Source organism: Monodelphis domestica, chromosome 1 (genome assembly GCF_027887165.1).
Source record: "Monodelphis domestica isolate mMonDom1 chromosome 1, mMonDom1.pri, whole genome shotgun sequence".
Taxonomy (NCBI): Eukaryota; Metazoa; Chordata; class Mammalia; order Didelphimorphia; family Didelphidae; genus Monodelphis; species Monodelphis domestica.
Window position 1 is genome coordinate 78,021,428 of NC_077227.1, and position 22,067 is coordinate 78,043,494.

The 22,067-nt window shown below is 42.1% G+C and overlaps 2 protein-coding genes across 9 annotated transcripts in view; one reads left to right on the plus strand and one right to left on the minus strand.

The window, feature by feature from the left end:
* Positions 1–6,233: 6,233 nt before the first annotated feature.
* Positions 6,234–18,737, plus strand: MORN4 (MORN repeat containing 4). 8 transcript variants are annotated; one of them, XM_056801476.1, is made up of 7 exons: positions 6,239–6,407; positions 12,626–12,790; positions 15,297–15,444; positions 16,521–16,635; positions 16,996–17,105; positions 17,408–17,455; positions 17,615–18,737. In XM_056801476.1, the coding sequence occupies exons 3-7, from the start codon at positions 15,369–15,371 to the stop codon at positions 17,674–17,676; spliced, it is 411 nt and encodes a 136-aa protein (XP_056657454.1). In that variant the 5' UTR covers positions 6,239–6,407; positions 12,626–12,790; positions 15,297–15,368; the 3' UTR covers positions 17,677–18,737. The 8 variants fall into 8 exon arrangements, with proteins under 8 accessions (XP_001373879.1, XP_056657454.1, XP_016283892.1 ...); XM_007478687.3 differs by adding an exon at positions 7,253–7,368 and having other exon boundaries at positions 6,242–6,407; positions 17,408–18,737; XM_016428405.2 differs by adding an exon at positions 7,256–7,368 and having other exon boundaries at positions 6,242–6,407; positions 17,408–18,737.
* A 1,020-nt stretch (positions 18,738–19,757) lies between these two features.
* Positions 19,758–22,067, minus strand: part of HOGA1 (4-hydroxy-2-oxoglutarate aldolase 1) — a 36,588-nt gene continuing 34,278 nt past the window's right edge. The window contains exon 7 of the mRNA XM_001373861.4: positions 19,758–20,154. Within this exon, the coding sequence (XP_001373898.1) occupies positions 20,005–20,154 (150 nt within the window). The 3' untranslated portion in view covers positions 19,758–20,004. The remainder of the gene's footprint in view (positions 20,155–22,067) is intronic.

Consider the following 22,067-nt stretch of genomic DNA (forward strand, 5'->3'; position numbering starts at 1 on the left):
TCTAATGGACTGTGCTTCTTAAATCCCTAGCTGCCTTCAAAACTCAAATGCTATCTCCACTCATCCACCCACCCCCAAGGCTCCCTCCAAAATTACTTTGTATTTATTTTGACTATATTTTGTATTTATTTACATGTGTACATGTTGTTCTCCTGCATAAAATATAAGCTCCTTGAGAGCAGAGACTATTTTTGAATCATCAGTATTTAACACAGTATCAGATAAATGCTGGGTTTTTGTTTTTTTATTTGAGTCAGATTCTTCATACTGTCCATAGGACTTTCTTGGCAAGGATACTGAAGTGGTTTGTCATTTTCTTCTCATAGTGGCTTAAGGAAAACAGAGGTTAAATGACTTGCCCATAGTCATACAGCTAGTAAGTGTCTGAGACCACATTTGAACCCAGTCTTCTTGATTCCAGACCTGGCAGTTTATTCACTGAGCCATGTAGCTGCCAAATGAGGCATATAATGGGCATAAAATGCTGTAAGAGCTTATAGCTTAATTATTAAATACTATATCCAACCCTTCCCCAAAGTTCCTAGCTTGTAGGCCAGCATGATCTACTCAAATAAATAGTTGTTGAATTGACTTGTTTTTTGACCCTCTACAATTCACTATAGTGATCTTATCAGTTCCCATGGATTCAATTATCATCTCTAAACAAATAATTCTCCATCCCTACCTTCTCTTGATCTTTCAGTTTCACATCTCAGACAGAGCTTTTGGAACATCTCAACTAAATGTGCTGTAGACATCTTAAATTCAATGTTTCCAAAATTGTGCATTATCTTCGCCTCCAAACCCACCCCTCTTAACTTCCCCATTACTGACAAGGATACCACCATCCTCCCAGCCACTCAGACTAAAATCTTGGTGTCTTCGTCAACTCCTCCCTCTCTTTTGCCCCTCAAATCCAATTAGTTGCCAAGTCCTATACATTCTACCTTCACATCTCTTGGATTTGTACCCTTCTCTCTTTTGCTAAGCCTAGTCCAGGCTATCATTGACTCATGTCTAGACTATTGCAAGAGCCTCCGTGCTGGTCTGCCTGCAATAAGCACTTCCATACTCCAATCCTTCTTCTACTCTGCTATTAAAGTGATCTTAAAATATAGATTGATGTCACAAGAACTATTCAATAAACTGTGGTTCCCTATTACTACTAGCATCAAATTATAAAATTCTCTCAGCCCTTCTGTCTGAAGCCACATGCAAACTCAGATTTTCTTGACTCCAGGTCCAAAAGTCCTTGTACCATTATGGGGCAGAAAGATGTCTTGCAGTTCTTTGAACTGAGATTCCTTTTCTCCCTTCATGGAATCCTATGTTGTAGTTCTCTGCTGGCCTCTGAGGATTAACGTCTTTCTAGAATCCATAGGCAGCCTCATTTTATCTGTCATGAAGGATCACACTTTCTGAAGCTGTAGCAATCTTTATTTTTTTTTTAAACTCTTAACTTCAGTCTTAGAATCAAAGTATTGGTTCTAAGCCAGAAGATTGGTAAGGGCTAAGCAATTGAGGGTGACTTCCCCAAAGTCACATAGCTAGGAAGTGGTGCAACTATCTAAATGACTGTGTTTCCACATCCATCTGCAGCCACTAGAACATCTATAATCACTACTACTGCCACCATTCATGTTTAGCTTTCCTATATTCATTATGTTGTTGTTCCTTCTTTTTTTGTTTTACATTTTTTTCCAGATTAGATGTTGATACAATTTTGAATAATTGTTTTCAGACATTTTGCAATCCATGTTCTCTCCTTCCCTCCTACTCCTCCCCTCTCCCCCAAGATGGCAAATAATATGATATAGGATGTACATGCATTATTATATAATGCACATTTCCATGTACATGTGTCATTATGCAATAAACATTTCTATGTTCATCAGGTTGTGAAAGAAGATATTGCTTACACCAGCGAAAAATTCATGGAGGAAATAAAGTGATGAATGATATGCTTCAATCTACATTTAGTTCCTTCTATAGCAGTGGATAGCCTTTTTCATTATAAATCCCTCGAGGCTGTCCTAGATCTGTGATGGCAAATCTATGACACATGTGTCAGCACTGACACACATAGCCATTTTCAATGACATGTGGCCACATGCAGCTGCATGCTGAGAAGGACGTTTTTTCTCCAAGTGACACACCATCAGAGTTATGCTCAGTTTTTTTTATGAATTTTGACACACAAAGCTCAAAAGGTTGCCCATCATTGAGATCCTTGCATTACTGATAATAGTTAATTCTTTCACAGTTAATAATCCTACTTTATTGCTATTATTATGTGCAATGTTCTCCTGGTTCTGGTCACTTCACTTTGCATCAGTTCATATAAGTCTTTCCAGGTTTTTTAGGGATTCATCTTTTTGTCATTTCTTAAGGCATAATAGCATTCCATTACAAGCATATTCCACAACTTGTTCAGCCATTTCCTAATTGATGAACATCCCTTCAGTTTCCAGTTCTTTGCTACCACAAAAAGAGCTGCTACGAACATTTTCATACAAATAGGTTCTTTTCCCCTATCTTGGATTTCTTTGGGATTCAGATCTATTAGTGGTATTGGTGGGTCAAAGGGTATATGCAGTTTTATGGTTTGAAATAGTTCTCCAGAATGGTTGTTTATAGCTTCACTAACTCAGCATATTAGTGTCTCAATTTTTCTATATCCCATCTAACATTTATGATTGTCTTTTTTATTATATTAGCTTGTCTGATAGGTGTGAAGTAGTATCTCAATTGTTTAATGTGCATTTCTCTAATTAGCATGATTTGGAGCATTTTTTCATGTGACTAAAGATAGTTTTAACTTCCTGTTCATATCCTTTGACCCCTTGTCAATTGGGGAATGCTTTGTGGTCTTATAAATCTGATTCTGTTTTCTATATATTTGAGAAATAAGGCCTTTGTCAGAGACACTTACTATAAAATGCTTTCCCCAGTTTATTGTTTTCTTTTTAATCTTGGTTGCATTGGTTTTGTTTATGTAAACCCTTTAAATTTAATGTAGTCAAAGTTATCTATTTTACATCTCATAATGTTCTCTATGCCTTTTTTGCACATAAATTCTTCCCTTATCTATAGAGCTGACATGTAAACTGTTCTATACCCCTCTAATTTGTTCATGGTTTTACCCTTTCCTCCTAAATCATATATACATTTTGACTTTATTTTTGTATATGACATGAATATTGGTCTGTGCCTAGTTTCTACCATATTGTTTTCTAGTTTTCCCAGCAGTTTTTGTGGAATAGGGAGTTCTTCAAAAGTTTAGGACTTTGGATCCAACGTTAGTTTACTATGGTCATTTACTACTTTGTATTGAATGCCAAATCTATTCCATCTATCCACCACTATTTTTTAGTCAGTACTAAATTGTTCTAATAGCTACTTTATAATATAGTTTGAGATCTGGCACAGATAAGCAACTATACTTCATATTTTTTCATTAATTCTATTGGTATTCTTGGTTATTATTGGTTCTTCCAGATGGATTTTATTATTACTTTTCTAGCTGTAAGAAATAATTTAAAAAATTATTTTATTTTATTTTATTTTTTTGGTTACAATACTCACTTTATTTCCCTCCTTCCCCATCACCCACCCTTCCTGCAGCTGATAAGCAATTTCATTGGGTATTATTTGTGTCCTTGATTAGAACCTATTTCAATGATGTTGTTTGCACTAGGATGATCATTTAGAGTCTACATCCCCAACCATATCCTTTGACCCATGTATTCAAGCAGTTGTTTTTCTTCTGTGTTTTTACTCCCAGTTTTTCCTCTGAATGTAGATCCATCCAAGTTGTTCAGGATCACTGCATTGCCACTAATGGAGAAGTCCATTACATTTGGTTGTACCACAGTGTATCAGTCTCTGTGTATAATGTTCTCCTGGTTCTGCTCCTTTTGCTCTGCATCACTTCCTGGACGTTGTTCCAGTCTATGAAAAATTTTTGATTGTTATGACAGCTCTCCTGCACTCATAAAGTCACTCACTACCTGGACATATCTATCTCATCACTCATTCACATAATAACAAAAAAGAAGAAAATATCAAAACTCATTTATAGCTACTATATTAACTAGTGTTTATACAGTGCTTTAAGGTAAGCAAATTCCTTTATAGATGTCAATTCATTTGATCCTCATAACAACCCTGTGAGGTAGATGCAATTACTTATCCCCATTTAAGAGATAAGAAAGCTGAGACAGAGAGAGCTTAAGTGACTTTCCCAGGGACACACAGCCAGTGAGTATCTGAGACAGTTGAACTCAGCTCCCTTATTCCAAGTCCTGCATTCTATCCACTAAACCACCTAGCTGCCCAATGGCCAACTTTCAAAAACAGTTTAAGTAGTCTTGCCTCCTGAAAGCTGCAAAGGAAAGAAAAAATAGATGAAGGGGTATACCCATTTGGGAGAAACACAACCAAATCTGTAGTAGGGTCTCACCCCAAGAATGGGAGACTCAAACTCTGTTCAATCCAGAAGTAAGAAAAAAATTTTATTTGAAGAAGTATAAGGTGGTATAATAGCCTAATAGTTAGTGGGATAGCCTGGGGACTAAGCCCTAGGACTACTGGATTAGTTTCTGAGCTGGTGGAATAGCAGCTCTTGGAGATGATGAGTAGCCCTTGGGGCTGATGGATTAGTAGCAGCCCCAGCTGTGAAAGAGCAACGCCATAAGTGGCATTGCAACCTGAGTTATGTATCAGGGTTTGCATATTTATTAGGGTCTGGGAGTTTTTCATCTCCCATTCCAGAGAAATCTTCTCCTCTCCAGAAAACCTTGGAAAATGGGCATGGTCAAATTCAAGTGGAGGTGTGTTTTTGAGTTTGATATGTACATCATAGGGAATAAGGAGCATGCACAGGTTTGAGGGATATTTCTGGAATTCCAGAGTCCCCCGTTCCCATGTTCCCACATTGTCCACCTTGTCATCATTTGGCATTGTGGGAGAGGTCTCTCTGCCCTTCTAGAATGGGAACATGGGGAGGGAATGCAGTGTGATTCTAACAATTAAGAACAAAGGTAAATAAAGAACAATATGAGTAATTAATAAAAACAAATTAGGCACAAAGAAGATGCCTAGTGTAGTATATTACTGAACCAGTATTGATGAATGCTTGCAATTTATGCTTCACTAATGCTGCAGTTTATGTTGAACTAGTGCTGACTGATGAAAAATGCAAGATTGCAGAGTATGAGACCCCTTCCTGTTACTACCCCTCCCTGCTCCCAGCTCCCATCCCTTTTATATGTCTACACAGTTTCTGTACCCCTGAGCCAATTAGAAAACTTTTCATCATTATAGAAACAGGCTCTTGGAAAATCCCACATGTTGCTTGAACTAAAACCAGAGAGGGAATATCTATGCATACTCCAAGGTGGTCCCCAAATGCCAATCCACCCCATTACATATAGAAGACTATTTCCTGAAAGATGTACCTGTAAAAATTTTCTGATTTTTGTCACTAGTTAATAAAAATCTAGTCTTAAAGTTTCGTTTACCGCCTTTCTGCTAAGGCCAGGGAAGCCAAGAGACAGAGATGAAGAGGGAAAATATTCTAGGCATGCCGGACAGCCAGAAAAAAGTGTCTACAGTAGGAAGATGGAGTGTCTTTTTCGAAAAACAAGGATACTAACCGAAGGAACAGGGTTAGTGACTCTTAGCACATTCAAGCCACTTGAGCAGCCAAACCTTGAGGATGGGAGGAGGGAGAGGATGCAACACAACAATCAAGTGTGACAATATAAGCAGTATTCCATACGCACGGCCCCCACCTCTTCAAAGAAAGGAGGGAAGACAACGCATTTTAAAATATGCTAGCATTATGAAAGGTGTAATGTCATATATGGAAAAACCAAGGGCAGTGATACTTTTACTATTATGATGCTGGAAAACGGTGCCAAGAGGCTGATATAAAGTTGGGATCGTAATGGCTACTGGCGTGGAAGTGCTTCTTGCTTAAGAATCTTGCACAAGCTATCCTCGTGGGGATGACCCATGGGTTACTAGTACTCGCAGAGGGTGGGAGATAGCCAGGTACAACCTGACTCGGAACTCCCGTACTCCAGTCCACTTTCTTTAACGACGCATCCCTTCGTTACACTCATCGCCCCGCACAAAGATGGCGCAGGTGACGCGAAAACAACCAATGGGAGGTGGCGTTACTACCGGTTGCCCGGGTAACAACCAATGGGCGGCGGGGACTCTGCGTTGTGCCGGTTCCCCAGGGGGTGGGGCAGGTAATGGGTTCGCGGGAGGTGGTGGAGCGGCCGGCGGCAGCGGCGACAGTGGTGGCTACAGCGGCTACAGCAGCGGCAGCTCGTTAGACAAGAGTCGAGTCCGCGGCAGCGAGGACTCGGGGTCACGGAGTCCTGGAGGGAGCCCAGGTCAGTGAGGGAAAGTTGTGGGGAGGGCCCAAAGGGTGGAATGGTGGTGGGTGTGGCCGTGGCTATGGCTAGGGAAGGTTAGCGAGCGCGAGGATGCTGAGTGTCTCCCCTGAGAGCCAGGCCTGGCCTCCGGGACATGGATAGGAGCTGTTGGACGGATTCGCCTTGCCCTAGCGAGCTGAGTGACGGTAACAAAGATAACAAATAAGATTTCCTGCAATGTTTGTTCGTATGGCGTCCCAAGGAGTGCAGAGCGCCCTCCATGCATCCTCACGGCATTCCTAGGCAGGTAAAATCTCCCCATTTTGCAGATTTGGAAGCCGGGGTTCAGAGAGGTTTAAGGGCCTCACTCAAATAACGTGCAATATTTTCTCTGGCTTCTTTGCTGCTAGCCAACCATCAGTCTTAACACACAAAAAAATTCAACAACAACTTTCTAAACCCAGGAGTTTTTTTGTGTTCTCCTTTATTCCGACCTGCCCCACAAGCTTTCTAACTGAGACCCTTGGATGTAATGAGAATGTAATTTCCATTTTGTTCTGTTGTTTTCCTACATAAACATTTAGAATAAATTTCTTGATCATGTTAAATTTATTCTCTGAGCTCTTGACACACACACAAACACCTCTGGATTAGGAGTGAGGGTATTCAGATTCAAATCCTATCCAGTTCTGTTATTTGACTACCTATATCCATTCTGGTAAACCTGTGGCAGACATGACATCTTGGCACACAGAGACCTCTCTGGGTACACAAACTGTAGCCTGCCAGAGTTAGTTACTAGAAAGGCAGAGGTATTCCCTTGGACCTGCTCCCTTATCCTTCTCTACTACTTTTCTGCCCAGCAGCCCAATGGAAGCACTTACTCCTTCTCCTAAGGGGATCACCAGGACCACTCTCCTCCCTTTCTCCCTCCCCTGTCTGGGGTAAAGGGGGGGGGGGCAGCACTCATCTCTAAAAGGTTTGTCATCACTGACCTGTATGAACTTAGATAGAATATGAAGTCCTTCAATCTCTTCAGGCCTCAGTTTCCTCTTGTGCAAAATGAGGGGACTGAGCTAGGTGACTCTTCAGGACCCTTCCAACTCTAAATCAATGCTCATATGAACTTTTCCTTTATGACAATTTCCATTCTGACAATAATGATTAGTATGTCTCTCATGAATTCACATATATCTTTTCTGTGGTCTAGTTGGAATTGGAAGGATGGTGAAGATGGAGATTTGAAATAGTCAAAAAATGGTTAGCTAGGTGGCCCAGTGGATTGAGAGCCAGATCCAGAGACAGGTTAAAATCTGGCCTCAGACACTTCCTAGCTGTATGATGCTGGGCAAGTCACTTAACCCCCATTGTCTAGCCCTTACCACTCTTCTTTCTTAGAACCAATACACAGTACTGATTCTAAGATGGAAGATAAGGGTGTAAAAAAAAGAAAGAAAGAAATAGACAGAAAGTGTATGATCCAATCTAAGTATTTGGTCCTTAGACATTCTTCTTCTGGTCATGTAATTGAAGATACAGAGTCAATATTTTTATTAAAAAGTAAAACCAAAAAACTTTTTTTTTTTACCATCAATAACAGTGGTAGAATCCTAAATATTTGGCCTCTGGCATCACAATGCCCAATATGCTGAATGAGGAGGCACCAAAAAAGCAAAGATGAGAAGAGTGTCCAAAACAGACCAAGTATACATAGAGAAGATCCCTTTAGAGGTAACAATTTGAGGTATTTATTCTCAAGGTATCTAAATGAGAAGAGGATACTAAAGGCATGTCAAAAAGTGTTCGATTCTAATATTAACACACACAGTGGGAAGACTATTAGTAGATATTGGCCTATTGACCTCTCAACCATATATTTGGTAGCAGAAGGGAACAGGTGATTTCCACATTCTTTATCGTCATACAATTAGCTCTAAGGTATAGAGGATACACAACCTCACTGTACTTATTGTTTGGTTTTGTTTTTTAATATAAAAAGGCATTTGATTCAATAAGGTAAGATACTGTCTTCAAAGCTCTTCTCTAAGACTGTGTCTCCCAGCATATATCTAAGTCATACAAGATCCCTTGGGTAATACACAAAAGATGAAATAACTAAGAAAACGTAGGTTTGATCTTCTGAGCATATCAATTTATCAAGCAGTTTATGCCAATTGCCTAAGAAATCAGGACCAAGCCCCTTCCTCAGCTTAGGGCTCAGCCCTGAATATGGGAGAGACAGACTTTTATACGTTAAAAACAATTAATCAAATAAGACCAATTAATTAAAAGGAAGCAATACAACATTAAGTAATCCAATTTCCAATCAGAGGAAAGTTTGGGAACTTTTCAGTTGGGAAGGGAAGAGAGAACACTTGTAGTTACCTGAATTCAAGAAGAATTGGCCTATTTCTCCCTAAGTATCTGTAAACAATCAAAGGAATGTAGAAATAACAATTGATTCATCAGTAGAGGGGCAATTTTCTTTTTTTAATTTTTAAATTTAATTAATTAATTTAGAATATTTTTCCATGGTTACATGATTCGTGTTCTTTCCCTCCCCTCCTTCCAACCCCCTCCCAGAGCCAATGAGCAATTCCACTGGGTTTTACATGTATCATTGTTCAAAACCTATTTCTATACTATTAATATTTGCAGTAGAGTGATCATTTAAAGTCACCATCTCTAATCATATCCCCATTGAACCATGTGATCAAGCAAGTCGTTTTTCTTCTGTGTTTCTACTCCCACAGTTATTTTTCTGGATGTGGATAGCATTTCTCATAAATCCCTCAGAATTGTCCTGGATCATTGCATTGCTGCTAGTAGAGACGTCCATTACATTCAGTTGTACTACAGTGTATCAGTCTCCTGATACAGTGTATCAGTGTACAATGTTCTCCTGGTTCTGCTCCTTTCACTCTGCATCAATTCCTGGAGGTCGTTCCAGTTCACATGGAATTCCTCCAGTTCATTATTACTTTGAGCACAATAGTATTCCATCACCATAAGATATCACAATTTGTTCAGCCATTCCCCAATCAATGGACACCCCCTTGTTTTCCAGTTTTTTTTTTGTCACCACAAAGAATGTGGCTATAAATATTTTTGTACAAGTCTTTTTCCTTATATCTCTTTGAGGTACAAACCCAGCAGTGGTATGTCTGGATCAAAGTGTAGGCAATCTTTTAAAGTCCTTTGGACATAATTCCAAATTGCCCTCCAGAATGGTTGAATCAATTCACAACTCCACCAGTAGTGTATTAGTGTCCCAATTTTGCCACATCCTCTCCAACATTTATCACTTTCCTTTGCTGCCATATTGGCCAGGCTGATAGGTATAATGTGGTACCTCAGAGTTGTTTTGATGTGCATTTCTCTAATTATGAGAGATTTAGAACATTTTTTCATGTATTTATTGATAGTTTTGATTTCTTTATCTGAAAACTACCTATTCATGTCCCCTTACAGGGGCAATTTTCAATTAAGATATGGGTTCCTTGAGATATACAATTATGAGGATCTTACTGCATTTCTTAAATCATTATAACCTAGGTCCTTGATAAATGGTCTCTAAACAACAGGTGTAGGCAGTACTGTTTCCCAACCATTTAGGGCTAAGTTCAGATTTATGATATGGGTTTCTTACAGTGTCTACAATTGAATAAACTTTTCTCACAAGACAGAATTTGGACTTTACCCATAATTGAATAAAAAGAGAACTAAGCTACCTCCAGAATTAAGCCACAAGATGTAGTTCATTCAGTTCCCATAATTAATCACTTCATGTCCTAATTCCTTCAATTTCCTTACTTGAAAGATGTAACACAGAGATAACTCTAATGAGTTATCTGCTTTTTAATAGCAAATGAGTCATAAAACAGGATGACATGCTTACCAGTAATGCCATTATCATGGATGATTATCTTATGTTCAGAATATAGCACAGGTGGGGGCAGCTGGGTGGCTCAGTGGATTGAGAGCCAGGCCCAGAGATGGGAGGTCGTGGGTTCAAATTTGACCTCAGACACTTCTTAGCTGTGTGACCCTGGGCAAGTCACTTGATCCCCATTGCCTAGCCCTTACTACTCTTCTGCCTTAGAACCAATACACAATATTGATTCTAAGACGGAAGGTAAGGATTTAAAAAAAATAAAAAGAATAGAACACAAGTGGAAGAAGGATTTTTTTGTAGATATTAAGGGCCTCTAGATGCATTTGTTTATGGAATACATTATGTTAATTACATGAAGCCCCAAAATATTGCAGAGCCTCCTAAGTGAGATCTATAATCACTCAAAAGTTTTTGTCCCAATTGTCCACAGGGGAAAAGTCTAGTGAAAGAAAAATTTCTATTATTCAGACTATAATATGCAATAGAATGAATAGTTAACAAAGTTTGTCCATCAGTACCCATCCCAACATTGCAAATAATAAGCTGGACCCATGAAGTGAATAGGAGGAGAGCAGGCAGGATTACCTTTGGAAGATTGTGCCTTGCTTTTAGTGATCCTAAGCTTCTCCCTAAAATTATTTTCCAGCTTTCTAATAGCATTTTTCTGATAATGTATGACTGAGTTGTGGAATACCAGAGTCCTCAAAGGGTCACCCAGAGAAGGTATATAGTAGGTGCAAGCTAACCCTAGTACATTACCAGTGAAGAATTACCCAGGAGAAATCTTGTAAACTAGAATATCATCAAAGAGATTTATGAATGGAAAAAAGATTAGGTGATACATAGCAAGAGCTAAGGAGAACTGATAATGATTAGTTCACAGCCTCTGTGGTGTGGCTACCCATACACTGTTAAGATCTAGAGACATCCTCCCCCTTTCCCCTTTCTCCTTCCCTCTCCCCAATTTGTTGACTTGATTCTCCTATGGAGGATTTATTTATGGGGGTAATCTGGACCAGATTTGTACAAGATAGGATAGGAAGGTATGGATGGGCTTATTTCTGTAATACTGGAGAAAGTACCCACATCAGTGGAATCAAAGATCCATCAAAGTATCCAAGTTGAATTTCAAAGCCTAGCCCTTATCCTTATATCCTGCTCTTTAGAATTCTTAAAAACTAAATATCCTTTTTCATAAAAGAGAGAGCTTTGTTGAAATTTAAGTTGTGATATTATCTAAGAATGTTATATGTTGGAAATATTATATAAAATACATAAGTAGGTAAAGTGGACACTTAATAAAACATTCTTTAAGCTTAGAAGAATCTGGCTTCATATAAAACAGCCTTCTTTATTTAGGAACAGGTTACCCTGTACCCATAAAATGATTCATTCCATTGTGAGGGTTGAATAGCATATTAATACATCTGTTCTTTGAGACAGCAAGAGTAATTTCCTTTTGGGCAAAGGTTTGGCTTATGCTTTGTAACTTTAGAGCTCATTCATTTATCCAGAGTACAAAAAAGGTAGGTGTCTGTTTAGAATCATGAATTAGCTTGCCTTTGTGGCTGGATTCCACTTATAAATAGGGAATCTAAACCTTGAATCCCTGCACCTTTTTTTTAAATGGTTGTTTTAATAACTGGTACAAATATTGATTTGAGTTCATTGTTAACTAAAGTAATCTGTCATCTTTTGTTATACACTAATTAAAACCATGACTTTGTTAGCAGAGATTACGTCTTTTTAAACTAGTAAATTTGTCTCAGTGACACCAGAGTCAGTGATAAAACTCCATTTCTGGGCTATTGGCAGTTCAACTGTCTATTAATCAGTTTGAATAATTATGGAAGCCCAAAACAGTAAATCTCTTTATTGCCCCAAACAGCAGCAATATAATGTAGACATTTGTAGCAGCTGCTAGCTCAACTAAAGTACAACCATTGGCTGAGATTCATTCATCTCAATTTTTTTTCCCATAGCACTCCTACTTGTACTCTTGGGAGTGTATGTGGGTCAAATTTTATACTAGATACAGCTGCCGGGAAGATTGGACACATTTTCCCAAGTCCAAAAAAATAAATAAATAAAACCACCACAGGGATTTGTAACTTAGACTTTAAGACCAAATAAAAGAGGGTGGCAAGGCAGAACCTCCTGAATCGAGGGTTAGTAACAAGAAAATAACCCATAGCATTTCATTGACTTTCTTAATATATTTGGGATTTATTCCCAAAAGACCAACAAACAACACAACAAAGATGTGCATGGTTTCCTAGCTAGGGAGCAGTGTAGTACCTTCTTAATTAATAAAGCTAATGTCTTATTTCCTCTCTTCCAGTATCTAACAGGTTCCTCAGAAACAGAGGTTCAGTTCCTCCAACCAACCGGTAACTCCGACTACGACTTCTGTGTAGCACTGAGGAGAGGGAAATGAATCAATGGAGGTGCTAATCTCATGCTTCCACAAGACATCCTGGAATTAACCCTTGCACTACACAGCAATGTTAGTTTCAATCCTTATGAAGGAATTGCAAATATAACCTTTCCCAGTAAAATAATACCTTCAAATTTGCATTTGAAATGACATTTTTCAGTAATAGAATATGCAGGATTGTATCTTTCCATAAATACTGATTCAGTTTGAATGAGTGGAGCAATGGTCATAGATAACACTACTTTTAATGCTTTGGCTTGGTTATATCTGGGAAGAGCCATCCTTAGCCCTTATTTATCAAAATGACTATCTGAACTGGAAAGAGTTATTCCCTAGAGTTCTGATGGAAAACCATCCCCCTCCTTCTCATTAATGTTGTATTTGCAATGGAGTCATGTTGACCAGTACCCAGATGTAGTCTGACGCTAAGTTGCTAAGATAAGGGCATTGTGAGTCTGAAACCAGACCTAAGGGCCCGGAATGCTGATGGATGAGAATTCATGCTAGGCATCAGGCTCTGCATTTGTTTGGAGAAAAATAGGTCATCAGGATAGTAGAGGCAGGTAGGGAATGGAGAAATTAGCCTGTGTTAGAGGGTACTTAGAATACCCTAATATAAAGTGACCATCGTGAACCAGCGGGAGTTCATCATGAACAAGTTAGGCCAGGCTATCTTTTTGACTGAATTATTAGAACAATGGAAACTCGCCTACATAGCATCCTCAGGTTTCAGCAAGGCCTTTGGCAGAGTGTCTCATGATATCACTGTGGTCAGGATGGAGAAGTTGGAATTGGATGGTCAGTATTAAAGAATGATGATTAATGGAACCTTGTCATACTTGAGGGGAGGTCTCTGGTAGAATCCACTTAGCCTGATTCTATTCATTTTAATCAGTTCTTTGGATGAAGGCTGGCTAAATAGATAAAATGACAAATTTCAACTAGACTAGAATGAAGAGCCAGAACTATTTAGATGAAACCTGAAAGGGTAAGTATGAAGTTCTTTTACTGAGGGAGAGATGAACCACAAAAGCTTAGGATGGGTAAGATATGGCCGAATAATTCGTATGAAAAAGGCCCAAGTGAGATTTGGGAGACCACAATTCCAAATGAGTCAGTGGTGTGATATGTTGTTACAGAAGCAGTATGGCAGTCTGGAAAGGGTATTGTATATCATATCAGAAATGCCTTGTGTTCAAATTCTACTTCTGATACAAACCATGTGAGCATGGGCAAGAACAGTCATGAGACAGAGGGATTAGACTTGTTCTCTTTGCTCTTAGAAGGTAGAACTAGGCATCATGGTGGAAGCACATTTGAACTCATTATAAGGAAAATTTTTGAATGGTGAAAGCTTTCTAACAGTGGAATGAGGGGCAGCTAGGTGTTTTTTGTTTGTCTGTTTGTTTTTTAAATAGAATTTATTTACAAGTGTTTCAGCCACTTTCTTCCTTCCCCAAATCATAGAAGGCATCCTCTAGTATCAAGAGCCAGACCTGGAGAAGGGAGGTCCTGAGTTCAAACGTGACCTCAGACACTTCCCAGCTATATGATCCTGGGAAAGTCACTTAACCTCCATTGCCTAGCCCTTACTGCTCTGCTGCCTTTGAACTGACTGTATCAATTCTAAGAAAATAAAGATTTAAGAAAAAATACAAGAGTAGAATGGGCTTCCTCCAGAGGTAATTAATATCCTAATACTGAAGGTCTTTGAGAGGAAGCTGAGTCACCACCTGTCAAGGATGTTCTAGAAAGGATTTCTGTTAAGGTTTCATTTCGATTAGGTAACACCTGAGATCCCTTCCAGCTTTTTGATTCTAATGACTTCTTGGACTTACCATTCTTTCTTTCTCATGTTTGTGCATGTGCACACATAAAAGCATCTGTATGCCAAGCACCAGCTCTGTCAGGGGTCAGAATTCCTACCTCAGTAGTTTCCTAGACAGCTTCCCTCTCTCTAGGTTCCCCTTTGTGTTTGGTGCCTAATGTAGTATTTTACACGTTGTGGGCAAAATCATTGAATTTTGTTGAATTGTCTCCTAATTTTAAGATGTCAAAAATCTCAAGAATGAGCTGTCATAGAAGACTTAGGTCATTTAGTGTTTCAATTCTCTGTGATAGTAAATCTTCTCCATCCCTATCCTGGCTTTCAAGAAGTTTTCACACTCATTCCAGCCTTCATTATTCTCTCTTTCTTTAGAACATTTTCAGTGCTTATGGTTGGACCACACAATTTCAGATTTTGTTGTATCTTACATTATTCATTATTGTTTTATTTTGCATTAGTCTTAAATCAGCTAATAAATTGTAAGCTTTTTGAGGGCAGGGCTTTTATGCTTAGTAAGCACAGAGTAGACCTTCATTTTATTGATTTGGAATCTTGAAAATCAGAATGTGGCTCAAATTTTTAAAATAAGGTGAAGAAGAAGGTATTTGGCTAGTGAGTGAGAGTAAGGGGGATAGTCATGGTTGGGGAAAAGGACATTTTTCCAGAATCCATTTGAATTCATGAGTACTTGGGTGGGCTGATAAGCTTTTTCAAACATGTTTGCAAAGCTGTTTTCTTTTTCTCTAGCTGTCCTATGACAATAGCTAGCATCTACCTGTTTCCTGTTGTTGCTAGCCTGCTCCTCTGAGGGCCGTCACCATGACCCTGACAAAAGGCTCCTTCACCTATTCCAGCGGGGAGGAATATCGTGGCGAATGGAAGGAGGGTGAGAAGGGTACTGGAGATCTCAAGATCTCTCTTTCTGGTTGAAGGGAAAATATTTTAGAATATTTTAATCAACTTTGTGGTATCAATATCCATTCTCCCTAGCATATTTCCCTTGCACTTTATCTGTATGATTAAAAGAGGAAACATGTAATGTTAGTCTCCCCTCATTAACCCAGACCTACCCTCTTCCCAGAATTTGGGTTAGTTTAACATCTTTCAATGATATTGCTTAAGTAATTTAAGAAATTAATGTTAATGTTTATCTTTGTATCTGTATGAGTAAAACAAAACTAAGTACTTATAAAGCACAAGAATTAGGGTTACCCTGGATTCAACCTTAATTGTCCTGGTAGCATACAACTAGAAGAATAGATTATGTTTTCATCCTTATTTGGCTTCATTCCTTTTGTGGCAGGCTAGGATAGATTCATGTTACTTCAATTGATACCTTCCATTATGGAAGTTTGATTATGTATGTGACCTGGAGGAGTGATGTCACCTTTACTCATCTCATTCTAAGCCTTTATCCTTCTTTCCTAACTTCCTCCTGCCCCTCTTCATGCCCTCCAAGAACTGACATGTTAACTCCTGGGTAGATCCAGGAAATGACAGTTTCTCAGTCCCTAAAATAAACTCCATTCTGCATTGTTTCAAGAGCATTATTGCTCAGCCAGCATTTTGCTTTGTTTCCTGGCCAATTCAGTGGGCAAATCTAGCACTTTTGAAGTTATAAAATCTCAGCCAGTGCTGTAAGAGTCCATCTTTTTTTGTCCTGCATATTTCTTACTGCTGAGGGGAAGTGTTTTCAGTGGGATGCCTTTTCTAGATTTTTCTTGTCACTTTCACATTTGAAAAGAAACAAAACCAGTTGGTTGTAAATTAAAGAGGAGAAGTCCCATTGCTAAGATTTTTCGGCATCAGAATGCTAAGTCTCACTAATGTCACTAACTTCTTTATTTATTTTTTAGGATAACTCTTTCCTCTTTGAGTCAGTGGTCTATAAGGGAAGGGATGATAGGTAATTGAGAAAGTACCCAGGAGCTGCCCCATTCCAACCTGACACCTGTCCTTTTCTTTACTTAGGCCGCAGGCACGGCATTGGTCAACTGATGTTTGCAGATGGTGGCACCTACCTGGGTCATTTTGAGAATGGGCTCTTTAATGGCTTCGGGGTACTGACTTTCTCAGATGGCTCAAGGTGGGTACTTGGTCTTCTTCCCTCTCAGCATTGGATTGGGGAGGCTCTACAAATGGGATAATGATAAACAGTTTGCTAATTCTGAGCCAGTCCCAGCTCCTCTGCAGAACCTGCCAGCAAACAGTATGTGCAGCTCTCATTTGTGCAGCAATATTTCAAGATATTGAAGCTTTTCTGAAATGGCCAGGAGGGAAGTGACCTTTTCACTCTTGCTCTCCATCACCCTTCATCCTGCATCTTCCTCTTCTGTTCCCTTCTTTCCCTTCCTGAGCTATGTCATAGTCACTAACTCTGATTGAGTATAGGTAGAATTTGAAGTCTTTCCCTAAATGGCTGATATTTTGGTGCCTCTCCCTGCAGATATGAGGGGGAGTTTGCCCAAGGAAAGTTCAATGGTGTTGGAGTTTTCATTCGCCATGACAACATGACCTTTGAGGGAGAATTCAAGAGCGGCAGAGTAGATGGCTTTGGTAAGTCCCCACAACTGGGGAATTGTTCTTTCATTTCCTCTAGACAGGACTGGTCTCTTCCTTTGGTTCCAAGCATGAACGTGTGAGAGGCTATCTGTTGAGTGTGACCTCTCCCTTTTTACTTATTGATGCCTAAGAGCCCCCTCTGTTCCCTCCATGCTCCTCCTCAGGATGAAGAGAGTAATCTCTTAGAGGCCTGTAAAGTATTTTTCAACTTCTCTGATTTGGATTTGAACTGAGACCTTTGAGTAGTTTCCTATAATGATACCTAATTATTTTTCCTCTTTTATCCCAACCGACAGGCTTGCTGACTTTTCCTGATGGTTCTCATGGAGTACCTCGAAATGAAGGTCTGTTTGAGAATAACAAGTTGCTAAGACGAGAAAAGTGCCCTGCAGTGATCCAGCGGGCACAGAGGGCCTCGGAGTCTGCCCGGAACCTCCCAGCTTGACAGGGTACCGTGGCTCTGCCAAGAGGAGTGATTGGCCACATCTGTTCATTCATTGCAGGTGAAGGAATGAACCAGACCCAAGATTCTTTGAGTTATGAACACCAAACAGTTGCCTTCTGACACATCCCTTTGCCTGTCAATCAAGAGTTAGATTGTGGAGTGGAACCATTTACTGGCCTTCCTACAGCTCTGACTTGTTGACCAGGGAGCAGCTGATTTCAGATTTTGCCTTGGCCTTGCCCCTTGTCTGCTGCTGCTCAAACGAGCTGCCTTTTTCCAGCCCTGAGACTCTCCATCCCTAAATCCCTGCACCATCCCCAGCCTTGCTGCCTTCTGCTCCATCCTGGGTCCGTGGTCCCCTGGACTGTACCTGGTGCCCCACCTCCATTTGGGGGGGGTGATTAAATAGCCACCCCTCAGCCGAGGCCCGTGCCTTGGACTTCCTGGGGGAGGGAAGAGGATGAACCGTTCAGGGAGCCAGAAAGAAAGAAGGCATGCAGCAGGCATTTGAAAGCCCAGGTTGGAGACTTTCTTATGTTACCTTGTTTCATTCTTGTTTGGAATTGGGGCTCCAGGTCTGTCACATGAACTGGCCAGGCTGATGTTGAACTCCTCTTTCTCAGTCGTTGGGTGCTGCACTGGGTCTAGATAGGACTCCTTCATTTGTCCTTGACTTAATGTAAAAACAAAAGGACTCTGTTTTTGTATCTCATCTTTATGTACCTTTGTTGCTGTTCCGATCTAGGTAAGAAGTGGTACCAAACTGTAATCGTAAAACTTACATGTAGAGCAGAGGACTGGGGCTTCCGGGGGCCCTACTAACAATGTGAGAAGGCCAGGATCGACCTAGGCCTCCCCGAGGTAGCAGAGGAACTAGCTAGTCCTTAGGGACCACCTGGCCAAACCACGACCAGCTCCCTGCAATTTAGACAAAGGGAGGTCGGTCATAAATGCATTGAACTAAAACCTTCTGGGTGGCCTGCATCCAGGTCATCATAACTCCCCACCAGCCTGGAGGCAATAACTTCTCATCAGCATCCCACCTCGGCCCTGGCCCCACCACTCCCCATTATTCTCACGCCGAATGTTTCCTCTGCAGCAGATTTTGGTGGAAATACTAGCTGTGTGCCTCTCTTGTCTCTGGACTGTACTGTTGAAATAAAGTGTTTATAAGGAATCCACACCTCTCCAGAGCTTCTAGGGCTTGGTTCTCTTGCAGTTTTCCTTATTCTTTGTAGCTAGGACTGGATCAGTATGATCCCCTTTGCTGTTTCCAAGGGCCCCTGAGTGAGCCTCTCAGCCTAGTTGCCTCCAGCTTACTTTGTGCTTCCCGCTGACCCTCTCACCTAGCCTTGGGAGTATTTGTGCTGTCCTCCTTCATGCCATCATTGGGGCCTCTTTTAGGTGCAGAGACAGCAGATCTCCAAAACTGGCATGGGGGCTGAGCTGGGGAAGGGCCTCGGGACCCAGGAAGGACGCGGGTAGGGATGGAGACCTGATTAGTGTGGGCTTAACCACCTCTGTGGTTTATCAGTCTTTGTACAATGTGCCTTGGGGTTGTGGGTGGGGGGCAGTAGTGAGGTTCTAAAGCAGCACCAGACACAACCCTGAAGTCTGGCCACATCTTGGTCCAGGATTCCCCTCTCCTACCGTGCATCCACCAGGGGGTGCTGAACGCTTGCCATTGACAGGCGAACAGGGTCCAGGCTCTCAGCTCCCTGAGATCACCCCCTCATCCTGCCTGCCCAGTGCAGGACGTGGGTAGAATAGATGGACACCTGCTTCTGGGGGGAGGGAAGAGGCACTAAGTGCCTGCTATGTGCTGGGCCCATGCTGAAAGCTTCGGCCCTGCCCTGGTCACATTTCTTTTGGCCTGTTCATGCTAAGTTTTCTTCCTGTGCATTTAGAAGCCTCCCTTGCCTCTGCCCCTGGCCCCAGCCTGGAGCTCAGGTTTATCCCCCCAAGTCTGAGCAGCCCCTATTTCATCCCCTCAGACATCCTCATTACGATGAGAATATGATTTGAGGCACTCCTCCCCTCCTGCTCCAGTGACTCCCTCCCTTCTGGACCCTGGGCTGGGGCAGAGGCCAAGGCACCTTTCCTAACTGGGGAGGGAAGTGGTCCTGGGGATGCCGGGCCAGTGCTGTCTGGTGGAGGAGGAAGGGCCTGGAGAAATAATGACAGCCCACGTTTATGTGGTGTTTTAAGGTTGGTGAAGCTGCTTTATATACATTATCTCTTCTGATCCTCACAACAACCCTGTGAGGTAGGTGTTTTTGTCCCCATTTCACAGATGGGAAAAACAGGTTGTGACAAGTTGAGTCATATCCCGAGGGCCTGGAGAACGGGAGTGGGTAAAGGGTAAAGGCATCCTATCTCCCCCTCGCCTCCACTGGGTGTAGGAGGTAGAGGCCTGGCTGGGGACAGCCTTGCCCTCCTCCCAGCCTTTCACAGCCAGCCATTGTTAGTAAAGTCCAGGCGAAGCATCTCCTCTTCAGCTGGGCTTAGCTCACTCAGTGGGGCACGACAAGGACCTCCGTAGTAGCCAAACCAGTCCATGGCTTTCTTCAGCCCCGGAATCCCAAAGCGCCGGGTTACCTGAGAGGAAACAGCAGAGATGCTTTCCAGTTTATCCTGGGCCCACACACAGACTCCTCAAATGGGGGGTTCCCACTTCTCCTAAGAGAAGAATAAAAACTGGGCCTCTCAGGCCACAGGGAATTCTGGGCCCCAAACTTCAGGCACTGAGCAACACTGGTCACTTGAAAGGAGGAAGACTGGGGTAAAGGGCTGTAAGGTCTGGCAAACAGGGAAGGCTAGAGAGTTTTTTCACATTTCTAAATCTAGAAGAGACAGAAATCCTTTAAGCCAACCCCTTTCCATTTCGGGGAGCAATCAAGCCCAAGGAAATCAAGCGGCTTGGCTGAGGTCTCGGGAATGAATCTGCTGGGCTCCCCTCATTCTGAGCAGATTTCTGCTCCCTACCGGCTGCTTCTCAATGTCTTATTCTAGGATGAACCAAAATCCAGCGAAGAGAAGAAGGGGGACAAGCAAGCAGAGCATCTCCCCTTCGGAAAAGTGACTGAATTCTTAGATTGGCCTGGGAGGTCCCAGTGTCGGAGTCTCCCTTCTCTGCTGGGGCCTCCAGGGAGTGGAGTGGATGCAAGAGAGGAGAGGGCCTTCTGAGCCAGAGCCAAGGTGGTAACTCATCGGCTCCATGTTTCCCCCTTTGACAATCCCCAAACCCAGCTTCCCTTTTTCCTCCTCACCGTCCCCTCCTGCTTGTCCCCACCAGCACCTACAATCCAAACCCTAGTGTTGCTCACTGCCCGAAGGAAACGGTCTCCCTAAACCTTTTGTGTTATGAGGAAGCTTCCACCAGAGGACAGCCTTCCTTCACCACCTGGGAGGCGGCACTCCCACCCCAAGTCCAAGGTTCTCAAGGCCGAGGTCTGCCCTTTTACCCCCTTTCTGGGGCAGGATGAGAGATTTAGGAGGGGCGGAGGAGGGAGGGAGGCCAAGGGTAGAAAGCCTGTCACTGGAGAACCCTTGACTGCCTCTTGCAGAGCCCTTGGGGGACTTGGGAAGAGCACAGGTTAGATGCCTGGGGAGTGAAGGCCATGGAAACTCCTAAATATAGCCATGGGGCACAAGTCCGCTGGGCTGGGAAGGAGGGGAGGACATTGTGTACATGGGGCAGGGCAAAGTGCTGAGATCAAGCTGCAGTTAGGGTAGCTGAGACCACAGCCCAGGCTTCAGGCAGGTGGCCCTGGAATGCCTGTGCCTATGTCCAGGGCTGACATAGCAGAGAAGGGAATCTCCTGGCGGGCAGGAGCCTGGGGTTGGCAGTGCCAGCCAGCACGCCCAGAATCAGGATGGCTCTTCCCTTCCGAATAATGGTCCTTGAAGACACAACGTGACTCCTCTTCCTGGTCGGCCCCCAAAAGCATGGCCCCACTTTAGGCCTGACCAAGAGCAGCTTCTGGGGTCGGTGGTGTCTATTTGCCCATCTCTACTACTCCTAGCGTGACCTTTCTTCTTCCGCCAAGAAGCAATACAAAGATCCAGGATACTTCTAAGGGATTCATAACAAAGAATGCTTTCCATCTCCAGAAAGAGAACTGTGGGAATCGGAATGCAGATGAAAACATGATTTATGGCTTCCACAGAAGGGATGTTTGGGGGATGGGAGGGGGCAGGCTATAGGAGCAGGTAGCCCAGCCTCACAGAGGAATGTCTAACACGCAGGAGCAGCATGTACCCTTATGGGGCTCAGCTGGAGGGGCTTCATCTTACAAACTCTTAGATCCTATTTATAGCCCCCAGGAAGTTCTGTGTCCTGGGAGTCCCGCACTAATCTCCACAGCTGTTACTTTCTTGAATCTGGGTTCTTGTCCTTCTTTGTGTCCCACTGAAAGGGAAACCAGGCCCAGCCATTCTGCAGATCCATAAGCAATCCAAAGGAAGGGGCGGACAGAGGGAAATCACTCAGGGGAGCTTGTGTAGAACAT

Coding starts and splice junctions, on each gene's coding strand:
- MORN4 (XM_016428406.2), top strand. CDS start 15,369: ATGACCCTGACAAAAGGCTCCTTCACCTATTCCAGCGGGGAGGAATAT. Junction 15,445..16,520: donor ATGGAAGGAGGGTGAGAAGG/GTACTGGAGATC, acceptor TTCTTTACTTAG/GCCGCAGGCACGGCATTGGT. Junction 17,106..17,407: donor CGGCAGAGTAGATGGCTTTG/GTAAGTCCCCAC, acceptor CCCAACCGACAG/GCTTGCTGACTTTTCCTGAT.